Genomic DNA, 13791 nt, shown 5'->3' with positions numbered 1-13791 from the left:
CAGGAACAAAATGAGAGAGTAAGGAGCACCTCGTGCTCTGGCAAATGGCAGCAAAGGAATGGCCCGCATGTCAAAGCATGGCCTTCAGGACAGGGCTCTCTAACTGCCACCTGTGGCCGCTCAGGACACTGACCCTGGACCTTTCTTTCCTTGTCCTGGTCCAGCGCTGACCCTCCTCTGACCCACCTCTGAACTCTTCTCTCTGCAAGCTTGACTCTCATCCTTTTTCCTTTGGCCTCTGGGGCCACGACCTCTCTGGAATCTGACCCTCAGCTCCCAGGTTGACTCTTTGGCCCTGTCCCCCACTATAGCCTCCAGGACAGGTGTTCCCTGTCACCTTCAGGTGGCGCCATCCCCTGAAGACACTGGCACCAACCCAGGACAGCTGGTCTCAGATGCCGGGTCCCAGTACTTCTCGGTCTGACCCACCCTCCTGTTCCCTGAGCTCCACGTTCTAGTCCTGACCCAGATCGTGGGTCTGTATCCTCGGAGAACAGGGTACCAAAGCAGTGGCAAAGAGGATGAAGGGGAAGAGGCAGAAAGATCCAGAGGCATCTCAGAGATAGGACCCTGGCAGGACCTGAGCCTACGGAGAGGGGCTGCTCTGGCTCCCTGTTTACACGCTCCTGAGGTCACAGGCTGTGTCTGGCCCACTTAGCCTGGAGCCTAGTACACAGGAAGCATTCAACGGACAGGAGGTGAACAACGAATGAATGAGTGAATGAATGATACTACTAACGGACACAGAAAGAAGAGACACAAGTTTGGGGTTATAGCAATCAATAGACTTGATTTTAGACGCATGGTGTTTAAGGGCTCTGGGACTCTCCTAAGCACCCATTACCGAATATTTCTGCCTTTTCTCCTTCCTGGCATATGGTCAGGTTACATTTGCCTACACCCCCCCGAAGGTAGGCACAGTCACATGACATACGTTAGCCAATGAAATATAAGCAAAAACCATGTCACTTCTGATCAGAAACATTCAGAGTCAATAGGATGTCTGTTACTTTCCTCCCTAGACAGGGAAGAACGCATCCCAACGAATCCTGAATGCCTACGGTGAGCGCGTGTCCTGGCACTCCTAAACTGGACGTGGAGTGTGAGGAAAATAAATTTCTGTTGTGTCAAGAAACTGGAATACTGGGGTTCTTTGTCACTGCAGAATGGTCTCTAGTCTATATTAACGGAGCCAAGGGGCCCACAGGCCACACTCATACTCTGATGGGAAGGTCAGTTAGGAGAGTGGCTTTGTGGTGAGACCGCCCCTGACTGCCAGCGTCTGACAGTGACTTTGCCTGTAGCTACAGCACTAAGAAAGAACTGGAAGGTGAACCGCCCATACCTGCAGAACTCATCCCACCAGATGGCTTTGTCCCAGCTTTGGCTTACCTCTTCTCCCGGAGGAAGGAGCATGGGTCCTCACATCGCCCTTTGTAACCCCCATCCCACCGGGCCCCCGTCATGACTTACCTGTGTTGTAGCCTCTTCCAAGGGCAGGCCAAGGGCGGTGATTCTTCCACAGGTTTCCAAGGTACCAGTCACTCTGGTTCTCTACCAAGCCCAAAACCTGCTGACCTGTGAAGTACAGAGAATGCAAAGGTCTTAAAAGCAGCCAGTGTGGGTCGGTAAGTACTGAAGAGGAGACAAAGTCACGGCAAATCCTAACCACAGCTTTCATTATTTGGAGCTTTTAGTAAGTGCCAGGCTCTGACTTAGGTGCTTAAATGGTATTTAATCCTCACACTTAGGCAGCCCATCTGTTTTTATTATCCCCATTTTATGGAGAAGAAATGAAGGCCGCCCAGAGTAGTTAGCTAACTTGCCCAAGTTCACCCAGTTAATCTGCGGTAAAGCCAGAATCCCAAACCATCCATCCATCCATGCATCCATCCATCCCTTTCTTACCACTCGCAACATACATTTATTGGCTAACATACTCTTCTTCAAGTGTTCCAGTTCTAATATTCCCATAGTATACTAATTTACTGGCTTTCTAGGCGTGAGCTGAGACAGTTTTCTCAGATCAGAGAAGAAGAAATGACCCTTGTTTAATGAGATGGGAACCCACAGAGAAGAACCATTTTTTGGCCACATTCTCAGTGTTTTTACTCTCAGAGTCACTTTATCTTGTGGTGACAAACATCATGTCAGCACTATATCAACTCAGGAGTATTTTGTACAGAACAATTGCTTCTCTGTCCCCAGAGCAAACCTCTGGGACTTCTAAATAGGGTAGATCAGGTATCAGATCCAATTGCCTTCCACTAGAAAACGCTATCATGCCACGCAGACGGTATTCTCTTCAAATTATTATCAATCCCATTTTACAGACCAGGACATTGAGGCTCACACAGGACTGTAATTTGCAAAGTGAGTGATGGAGCCAGCATATAATTCTCTATTTGTTTGACACCCAGCTCTTTCCACTGTCTCAATGCATTATTACTTACCTTTAGGACAAAGGTTTAAGATAGAAATGATAAATCCACATTTTATAGAAAAGAGAAACTGAAGCTTAGAAAGTGTAAATAATTTGTTAAAGGTCACACAACTCATAATCACTGTCTTCCACAGCTAACCGATGCCTTCTGGAGCTCAAACCCTTATATTGTTGGCCAATTTGAGAAATAAAGACCTTTCTGACCCAAAGAAAACACAGCGGTTCTTCTAGAACAGCATCCTGGGTGATACAGAACCTCCTTGGGCTGATGACAACTCCCTGAAATGATGGTGTGTGGGTTTGGCATAATTTATTTGATCAATTTATCGCGTTCCTATCTAAATCAACACCCCAGCACAAATACATAAATTAGAGGCCTGGGGAAAAATACTACCACCCACTTTGTCACTGTGGACCATCACATCCAAAACTTGTAGAATCTCCCAGAAAAACATATCACCCACTCAGGAAGCGGAAGAGCCAATCAATTCCACACGCAACAAAGCTTGGGACGTTCGTGCAAAACAATTATAATAGCTCTGAAAGGCATGGTGCCTTCCGCTGAGAAAGCTGTATGCCAAATCCTGATGCTGTGACCTTATTATACAGCTTCTTTAATAACCTTCCACAGAGGCTGTGACGCAAAGGGATGTGGCGTCCTCGGGGTGGCTGGCGTCTAAGTACTATTGACCTCAGGTTGGTGCTACCACTTTTTTGGGGGGGCGGGGGGGCATGATGTAGGGTGTCATGAGCTCAGAAATGACAAAAGGGGCACGATCTTGCTTTGAATATAGGGTGGCCACCTGCATTTCAGGTAAGGTACTCTTCAGCTAGCTGAAAGTCCAAAGTCTGTATTCTGGCACTCCATGAGTTATCTTCTGCCTCAGCTTCTTCAGATGGACTCTCTATTACTCACACTTTACTCCCAACACATGCATATGTAGTTTTGCTGCTTGCGTCCTTACCACTGTGTCTTGCTTGGTGGGAATTGCCCTTGCCCCCGGCTAATCCTCACGGGTCATCCTTTTGGGCCTATGTGGAGCAGGAGGTCACCCTAAATACCCCGCCATCTGAATGATCACTTGAGCTTCACTCCACATGAGATGGGCGACATGAGCTGACTTCCGCCCTCTAGAGGACAGAGTGGGTGATATCCAGGCACGGCCGGCCCCTCGTCTGTAAACACCCATCTTAGTTCCAAGGGCAAGGCATGCCTAGTAGCTAACAAACGATAGGCACTAATCAACGTCCGCTCAATATATGATGTCTGTTGGGTCAATCTCTCCTGATTTGGAGACCACTGATGTTAGCGTATTAATGTCCCCACTCTTCTGAAGGTACAAAGCATTTCACCTTCTCCCCATTTACCAACATGAACACATTCCACACTCAGCTCTGGGAACTCCGGCACCTTCCTCGCCTGCAGGAAAAACTGCAGAGATGGGGTGGCAGCCCCTAAAACAACCCTTACATCCGACGCTCTACCCAAGGCCTGAACTCAGGTCTTCGTCTCTAGAGGAGTCTTCTGCATGGTTCACCTTAACCCATGTTAAGGTGAACTCACGTCCCCAAAGAAAAATATCCAAATTCCCCTTCATTCAATTTGCACTTGAGCTGCATTTCTTATGATGGTGGTCCACAGCCCTTTCATGTTATGCCAGTTGTCTTTAAGGTTAAGAAAACAAATATCCACTGGTTGAGAAAGCAAAATAATAAACAACCACTAAGACTTCATTTTGCTTTTTTAAGGTGGATTCATTAACTGTTCAGTTGATGATTAAAATGGTAGCTGGGTTTTGCACCTGGTCTTGGGAATCCTGAGCTCAGTGTAAACCCCAGCCCCCAGCCCCCCGCTGCCACCACCACCACCACCACGACCAGAGCTTCCGTGCAGCACGAACCATGTGCCCAGTGCAGCCAGAGGTGAACAGAGCAGACTGGAGTCACACCGCCTGGTTCCAACTCCTGACCCTGCCACTTTCCAGCTGCATAGCCTTGAGAAAATTACTTAACCTCTCTCTGCTCAGTATCTAACTCTAATGGCTACTGTGTGTGTTTCAATGACTTCAGATGTATTAAGTGCTTAGAACTGGGGCCGGCACATACTAAGCACTATACAAGTGATAGCTATTCTTAAATATCATCGAAGCCGTAAGCTTCTGAAAGGGAGCAAGCCCATGCCTGCAGTTTCCTTTGGAGGTCATCTAGCACAACAACTGGGTCATTTTAGAACGGTGTCTCTAAGTGTGGTCTGAGGGTAATTGGCTTCACAAACACCTGGGTTCTCATTAAAAGAGCAGGGCCTCAACCTGAAAGTGCATTGTGACCAGGAGGCAGCTTCTCCCCCTATGGGTCTGGTTTCTAGGAGAGATTTCCAGGCTTCTTGCCCTAACCCTTTCTCTGTCCCCAGGGGCCAGGGAGGAGTTACCTGACTGCTGAGTTTCAGAGAGAACAGATTACTAGTAGTTTATCCCTCTCCCATCCCTCCCCTGAGGGGCCAAGTCTGCCAATTTAACTTTTCTCAGTAAAATAAGGTGACATTTTGCTCTCATTCCTTTATCTTATCTCTAAATCAGTTCAGTATAGGAGGATGAGGGACTAATATCATATCTAATTCCTTGGGACCCCAACACTTCTAAATAAGAATTCTGGCCACTGAGTCTAGTAACCTGCACTTAAAAAAAATCCCCAGGTCATTCAAGTGTCCATGAGAGTTTGAGAATTACAGATTCTGGTCTGAAAGCTCTGTCCCCACCTTAGTCAGGGACAAGGTTCACTTTTGGGGTCACTGGCACTCAATAACCTCCTCTTGTGTCTAAATCAAGCTCATAAACCAGCAGAATTCAGAGGTGGCGTCCAGAGTTACACTTCTTAAATAAGTGTTGAAAAAAATGAATGGCAGCACCAGATTGCTCAGGTTCAAATCCCAGCTCCTCCACTTATTAGCTGTGTGACTTTGGACAAGTTACCCAACCTCTCTGTGCCTGTTTCTTTATTCATTTGTAAAATGGAGTTGATAAGCAGTACATGCATCAGAATTTCTTTTCCTCTAGGCACAAGTTCATTTGTGAAAATAAAGCTGTGTTATTCAAACATTACCACTGACAATGTCTACAAAACAGTAAAATGTTTAGTAGGTATTTGCTGTTATCGTTACACCCAGAATTCCTCGGTCCCACAGTCTGTCCCATCTACGTGAATTTCCGGCGTCCGCAGTCTCGGCCATCTCCTTAGCTCACATGATCTTCACTCTGCCTAGACTTTGGTTCAGTTGAATATCGACTGAGAGTTTGCTTTGTGTCAGACACCACACAAAATACTAAGGAATCAAAGACAAATAAAGTATAGTCCTTGCCCTAGAGGCAGAGAGAGAGGAGAAGACAGAGAAACAATTACGAAGCAGTCAGTGTGGTACTTGCGGTGACAGAGACACTGATAAGCCAGAGGAGTGGGGGGCAGGTTATAATTGATTCTGTGGGGGAAGGTCGGGGTCTCTGGTGGAGCCACCGACCATATCCCCTCCAGCATCACAGGCCACCTCTGCCCCTTCCCCTCAGACCTCCAGATTCCCAGGCTTCCCCCAAACCTTTTCTAGTAATGGCGCTGTCCTGTAACACCTTCTAAGCAGAGAGTGAGTCCCCCGGGGCCCCCGTCACAGTGCATGAGAGACAGGTCCTTTTACAGCTCTGCCGACCCCAGCCCATCAGCCAGGTGGCATCTACACTGCACCCTGGTCCGCAAAGGTCCAAGTCTAAATCCTGCAAACACATCCTGGGTCTGACATCCCATTAAGAGGTAAAATCCCAGGGGATTCCTCCTGGGGAGGTGAGAGGGGTTGCCTGTGTGCTGCCTTCCTCAGCATCTCAGCATTCCGCACCAACTGTCTCATCTTCTTAGGAGTTATTATAATAAAACACCGTGACTAACAGAAAAGGCTTTGTCATTGTTTTCTGTGCTGGCCCTGTGGTTATGATTAAGTGCACTGTTGCCTGGATTCCTTACTCTAGGCACAAGTTAACTTATGAAAATGAAGCTGTCTTCTTTGCTTATTCATACATCACCACTAACAGCCAGACAAGAGCGAACAAGCTTGCTATTCTGCTGGGGCCCTGGTGTCAGTGTCACCAGCCAGCAGACGGATGGCTCCAGGCTGGGAACTCCCCTCCTCCCGCCTTCCTCAGCTTTGGCTCCAGGCGGGGCTCCTGCTGTTCAGAAGCTGAAGCCCCAGGAACAGAGACTGGTGCTGCTTGTTGGTGGCACATGGGCATGGGAGGGGCAGGCTGGGCATTCACTTACCCCAGCCCCAGGTATGAGCATTAGAGAGACAAAGGGTAGATTAGAGAGACAAAGCGTTTTTAATCCAGACAAAAGAGGGCCCTAACCCAGCTCCATATGGCTGGACCAGCATATATCTTCTCTGAGCCTCAATTTCCTTATCCTAAGAGGGCAAGAATACAATTTACCTCCTGCCTCCAAGAAGGCCTGTGCTGATCAAATAAGATACTATAGTTTAGTGGTTACCAGAGGGTAAGGGGGAAGGGAGGGAGTAGATGAGGGAAAAGGGGGATCAAATATATGGTGATGGAAGGAGAACTGACTCTGGGTGGTGAACACACAGTGGGATTTATAGATGATGTCATACAGAATTGTACACCTGAAATCTATGTAATTTCACTAACAATTGTCACCCCAATAAGTTAAAAAAAAGTGAATACACATTTTAAGAAAGGAAAAAAAACTATATTAAAATTGTAATACAATGGGGAAAAAAGACACTATATGTAAAGCACCTGGCTCGTGGTAGATGTCCAACTGAAGGCATTTCTCTTGCTCCTTTTAGCCAGTCATTATTCACAATGTCTGAATCTTCCTGCATGTGCATACTAGCTGCAGCAACTGCCATTTTGCCCCCAACCCTTCCCTGCTGGCCCTTGTCCCCACCCCACTGGACCTTTCTGAGCCCTTTAGCTTCTGTGACACCAGTCTCTTGTTTTCCTCCCTCTGAACATTCTCTCCCTGCCTCCCCTTCAACGCTGGTGCTCCCCAACTCCCGTCCTTGGCCCCCTCTTCCTCTTGCTTTACATTTTCCCTCTACTGGAGCTACTCTAATGGCTTCAAACACCACGAGTAGGAAGATAAGCACCCATCTCCATCCCCAGCTGAGATAACTTTCCAGAGCTTTGGACCACAACCATCAGCTCCCTATCTTCACTTGGCTGTTTCACAGTGACCTTTAATTCAAACTGACCAAGACCAAATCCATAACCTTCTCCCATAAATAATGATCTGAGCCCGGCCTCCTCTATTCGTTGGTAGCACCAAGGTCTAACTTGTCACCGATGCTAGAAACCTCTGAATCAACTATGTCACCTCCCTCTCTTCATTATTTCACACGTTCGCTATAACCAAATCCTACAGATTTTACTGACTATTTATCAAGTTCTCCCCCGTCCTTTGCTCTACCATGTCCACATAATGTCTCTTTCCTAGGTTACTGTCATGCAGGGTCTCAGCTCCCGCTCCCCACACAAGAACGCAGGACATGGTGAGGCCAAACAGGAACACCCATGGAGCCATAGATAGGGGAGTCACACCACCATATTCTCACTGGTGGCTGGGCTGGAGACACAGGAAGCAGGGGCCGCAGAAGCCACAGGAGCCACACTAGCTGATCCGCAATCCGCAGTCCGCTTCTCTGCCAACCAACCAACCCCACTTGCTAACTGCAATCCGCCCTTGCTAGCCCCCATTTTCTGCTAGCATAGTCACAGGCAGTTATATTAGTGGCCAATGGCTCACTGGTAACAGCTGACGGCCAACTAGCCACAGCTGATGGCCATCCAATCACAGTTGATGGCCATTTACTACCTGAGCCAGCACCTTTCTATGTGAGGCCGAGAGCCTGGAAACTGCTCTCCTGGCTCTGTCCCCACAGTTACCTTGGCAGATTCGTACTTGGTCACCTTTCCCCCAGGTAAGCCCCCTTGCCATTCATCTTGCCCAGCCAGAGAAATATTTTTAAAGTGAAAGCAGAGGATTTTGCTTCCTTGATTAAAAAGCTTAATGCTCTTGAGGCCCAGTAGAGTGTGACTGGATGATGGACGGATACATGAATGGAAGATTTAACGACAAATAAATATTATCTAAAACCATCCTAGCCCACCTGGAACTGGTGGGCTCTTTCGGAATGGGGTGGGAGTGGATGCGTTAACCTCTCCAGGTAAGCACCAGGAGCAGAGGGCTCCAGCTCTGATCATGGATGTTTCCAGTACACTCTCCTTTTTCCCATTCCCAGGAAAGGTCCTGGGTGCACAGAGGGAGACTGCCAACCACCACTGCCTGTCAAACCAGCTGTGCTTACTCCAACATGTGAACAAGACAGTGTTATCACCAGGGGCTGCACTGAGTATCAGCAGACAAAGCAACGATGCCCTTCCGGCTTCATATTTATTCTAATAAGCTATTTTAAAATAGCAAAGTCTTTAATAGTCATCCCATTCAGTGCATGTCTGAGGGCAGGATGGCTGTCATAAGGAAAACATATAGCATTAGGTTACCATTTACAAAACATCCTGAAAGAATTGCTCCACCGATGCCTCTGGCTAGTGGGTGCAGAAGAATGAAACATTCCCTGAGAAGATGCAACACGAAAGGGTATTTAAACAGCCCTGAATGGGTTGAAAGGGATTGTTTCTGACCGTGCATGTTTCACAGCTCCAGCTGAATGCAGTCTGGGATCACAGAGGTTCATGAGAGCTGCCAAGATATTCGTGATTGCTCTGGAGCCACCTATGTTCACAGGTGAAGCCCGGAGAAGGGGAGTGAGGTGTGTAAGAACACACCGTCAGTGAAGAAACTGGGACTCCAGGACTGACGCTACCTTTGGGGATTTCTTCTACGAGCAAGCTTCTCCAAACTTACCCAGGGTTGACTGCGTGCCCTTGAGATGGAATCCATGTGCTCTGGCTGAAAAGGTTCTTTTGCCAATCATTTTGTTTCAGTGACTGGAGGAAGTAAGTTGATTCATGTTCCGCCAGCCCCGATTTCATTTGGAGATAAATACCCTGTCCTTGTTGAGCTGAGGGATAATCCCTTCTAAAGAGAATTAGAATCTGTGTCACTCTAGAAGGTAGAATTAGGCTGAATGAAGGAAGATGGAAGGAAGACAGATTTTGCTTATTATAAGCCAGCACGTAAGCAACCATTCCAGTTCACCAAGAGGGAGATGAGCTGCTTTCCTGGGGAGAAGCGTCTAAACACGGGAATGGCTCTGGAAGAGGCTACGTGAGTCAGCATTCCTCCAACAGGTATTCACTGAGTCCCCACTGGGCACTAGGCTGTGCCAACTGCTAGAAACACAGCAGTGAAGAAGACAGAGCCCGTCCCTGCCTTCTGCATGTATGCTCTACAGAGAGCTTCTCAAATGGCTTGGCTAATGTCTCCCTGGTCCCACCCGGAACGTCACTGAAGCAGATTGTCTCAGGGTCAGATCTGGGGATTTCTTTGCAAAGGACAGCCCCATTAATTCTGATGCACAGCAGGGTTGGGGACCTTGGGAGTGGGCGGTCACTTAGCAGGCATGCTGTGGTGTGGTCTGCTAAGTGACCGCCCACTAAGTGACATGCCTGCTAAGTGACTGCCCACTCCCAAGGTCCCCACCAAGTAGAAGGCTGGATCTGATGCCCTTAAAGGTCCGTTCCAAACTGACTGTGAGATCTCTTTATTCTAAGCCAACACTGAATTTTCTTAATATCGTCCTCATGCCGAACTGCCCCCACACGTTCTTCAGCTACGTATGCTGTGTGTGTACGGGCATGCCTGACCTGTGACAGGCGCCTACTTTTCTGAGGGCAGCCCCCTCTGACACAGGTTAGTTAACATGTTGTTAAGAAGACAGGAAGGTCCCTGGTAGAATAAACAAAAGATAGCCATAGCTGGAAACTCCAGATTCTGAGATAACACTTTCACTCCAGGACACAATGTAATGGAGCCTTGAGATTAAGAAGTTATCTCATAAATCCCTTTTGGCTGGACAAATTGAACAAATCTGATAGATAGAAATGGATAGAAATGGGTTATTTCCTTAATCCCTTCAGGATGGGCAAACAGAAGAAACCTGACACAAATTCCATTAGAATTTGTGCCAGCTTCCTTCTCCAAGCAAGCAGGGGAAGGCATAAAAATAAGAGCCTCTGCCTCAAGTCACGGGGCACCCAGTCAGGATCCACTTCTGCTCGGGAGCTGCAACCCTTTGCTTTAAATAAACTATCCTCTTTTACAACTCCTCGCCTCTCCTTGGTCCCTGCGTCCATTTTTTGGTTTCGTAAGACACGATCCCGGCACTCACAGAAATTTCCTACGTCACCTCTTTCCAAGTACTGTGCCCAAGCACTGGATGACGTGTCCTTCATGCGTCATCGCAGACTGCCTTACGACAACCCCACGAGGTGGGCACTCTGCTGAGCTCTATCTTCTGGAAAGGAAACTGAGGTTTAGAGACGGAAAGTCACTTGTCGAGGACAAATGGCTGGGAACCAAAGAGCTGGGACTTGGGTTCAAGTCTCTCTGTTGCAAAAACCCATGTTTTCACACCTAGACTCATGGTTAGGAAAAATGTGCAAAAGCCTTTCTCTCCCCAGGGGAAGGGCTGTCACTGGTACCGTGTGGACAAGGCTCCCAAGGACATGAGAGGATGGGTGGAAAGGCTGGTCAAGGCATATTTGACCAGCCCTCCTGTTCCTGCTTGCAGGGACAGGGGTCCAGGACACTGCAGAGTCCTCTGGTCCCCATCGAGGTGCTGAGTCTAATTACCTTGACCACTAATCCCAGGGCACTGAGCTGAGAGCACATCCTACCCAGGGGCATCTAGGGAGAACAGAAAAAACAAGTGTGAGACTCAAAATATGCTGTGCAATCCAGTAAAGGTCCAGATAACAATTCCATCTGCTGAGCTGCACAAACAACTCCCTCCCCCCCCACCTGCCGTCAGCTCCGAGTAGGCCCACATTAATTTAATTTACGGTTTAAAAACTCCTGCTCAGTCTTAAATAATGATTTCTCTCTGCTTCTTTCCGTGATCTTTGGTCTTTGGAAATAGGAAAAACCAAAAAAGAACGCAGAGACAGGTGCTGGGCTCTCTTCCAAGGCTGTTTTTATCACATCACTCCCAGGACACTCGCTACCGTCACCTCTCAGACGAGACCTCTGCTAGGGAGAAGAGCGGGCCTGGGTCCAGCTACAACTACCATCAGTGGACTCCTTGGATGTGTCTCTTTAAAAACACAATTTGTTGGCATCTTTCAGATACTTCACTCACAGACACCCCTTTGAACCACTAATAACAGTGCCCGAGAACAATCGTCTAAGTTTTCCTACTGGGGATGCAAAAAAAATAAATAAATAAAAAGCACTTGTTTGCAGGATGATAAGGACAACGTTTAAATTCTGGCTTTTCTAATTATGAACTGTGCCATCCGGGCCCAAACGACTTGATTTTTTGAGTGTCGGTTTTCATTTCTTTAAAATAGATGCTGATAAAGTTCACCCTGTTTTCGTCATAAGGTTGTTTTAAGAGGGAAATGAAATGTAAATGTAAAACTCTGTTCAACTTTGAGTATAATTATTATTACCAGACATTTCTGGGTCTTATGTAGCTATTAGGTTGGTACAAAAGCAATTGCGGTTTTGCCATTATTTTTAACCTTTTAAACCACAATTACTTTTGCACCAACCTAATATTACTTAATATTTTTTCCCCTTATAGGATTTCTTAGGTCATAGCATTATTACTCACTGAAACTACCTATGCAGAGACCAGATGTTGACCAAACTTGATTCTCTGTGAAACAGTTCAGAAGGTGGAAGTTCCCAGTAGAGGCCCCTGCAAAGCTGAGAAGCGTCAGAAAGCTTAATCACAGAATCTCTCTATATTATTAAGTCTGGTCCTGGGGCAGATGTAGTAATGCTCATTCAATGAGGAAAGACAGGGAAAAAGAACTCAAAACAGAGGTACTAAAAGGCTAAAGGATCACTGGCCTGGGAGTACTCAGTACAGGGTTGATGAAACTTCAATGTTTCCAAAATCTCTATCATCTCTATGAGATAAGGCACTCATCCATTCAACAAATATTTACTGGATACCAATGAGAGTCAAGCTGCATGCTGGGGTGTGGGGGTGCAAGGATGGGTGATTCCTGAGATGGTCTCTGCCCTCACTGGAGCTTACCCCTTGTAGGAATTAGTCTGCGAGCGCTGCTGTAACAAGTACCACAGACAGGGTGGCTTCAACCTCTGAAATACATATTCTCACAGTTCTGGAGGCTGGAAATCTGAGATCGAGGTTTCAGCAGGTTCGTTTCTTCTGAGGCCTCTCTCTTTGGCTTGTGGATGGCCGTCTTCTCCCTGTGTCTTCACATGGTCTTCCCTCTGTGTCCTAATCTCCTTCTTACAAGGACACCAGTCGTATCTGATTAGGACCCATCATAATGACCCCATTTGACCGTGATTAACTCTCTAAAAGACTCCATCACCAAATGCAGTCACATTCTCAGGTATCGAGGGTTTGGATGTCAACGTCTGAACGTTGGGAGACACAATTCAGCCCATAACATTGGGTGGGGTCAGTGAACCATCACGCTAACAAATGTGGACCTGTGACTGCACGGGCTGAGAGGGAGCGGTCCAGAGTGACCACAGCGTCCACAAAAGGGGAAGTCAGCCAAGGAGGGTCTGAGGAAATGCAGGTTAATTCAAGGCAGGGGAAACGGTGTGTGTTAAACCTTACAGTGGGAAGCTGGACAAGAATTAGGCCTGTGGTGTGACACAAAGATACTTCATGTTTGTCCCTGGTTCCTGGCACACAGTTCCTAAAATCATTGGAATTTCCTTAATGATAAGAACACCTTTTGTTCTAATGAGGAAACTCTTGGAAGGACCTTGGAAACATACCATGTTCCACCGAAAATAAGACTTAGCTGGACAATCAGCTCGAATGCGTCTTTTGGAGCAAAAATTAATATAAGACCTGGTCTTATTTTACTATAATATAAGACCGGGTATAATATATAATATAATGTAATGTAATGTAATGTAATATAATATAATATAATATAATATAATGTAATATAATACCAGGTCTTATATTCATTTTTGCTCCAAAAGACGCATTACAGCTGATTGTGCAGCTAGGTCTCATTTTCGGGGACACATGGTAGTCCAACCTTTTCCAGGTGTAACAGATGGAAGTGAGTCACAGTGAGGGGAGATAATAGTCTCAAGGTCACAGCTCAGTAGAGGCCAGAACCCTTGTTTCTTAACAAAATTGTGCTTCCTACCACTTAATAGCAACT

General features: G+C 46.9%; 1 protein-coding gene across 5 annotated transcripts in view; it reads right to left on the bottom strand.

The window, feature by feature from the left end:
• Positions 1-13791, bottom strand: part of LARGE1 (LARGE xylosyl- and glucuronyltransferase 1) — a 492234-nt gene that overhangs the window by 104972 nt on the left and 373471 nt on the right. For all 5 annotated transcript variants that reach the window (XM_081059772.1, XM_081059773.1, XM_081059774.1 and 2 more), the window contains one exon: positions 1474-1578. In XM_081059772.1, the coding sequence (XP_080915898.1) occupies positions 1474-1578 (105 nt within the window). The remainder of the gene's footprint in view (positions 1-1473; positions 1579-13791) is intronic.

The sequence above is a fragment of the Rhinolophus hipposideros genome (assembly GCF_964194185.1).
Source record: "Rhinolophus hipposideros genome assembly, chromosome: 9".
Lineage (NCBI taxonomy): Eukaryota > Metazoa > Chordata > Mammalia > Chiroptera > Rhinolophidae > Rhinolophus > Rhinolophus hipposideros.
Note: the sequence above shows the minus strand (reverse complement) of the source record. Positions and strands in the feature narration are given on the sequence as shown.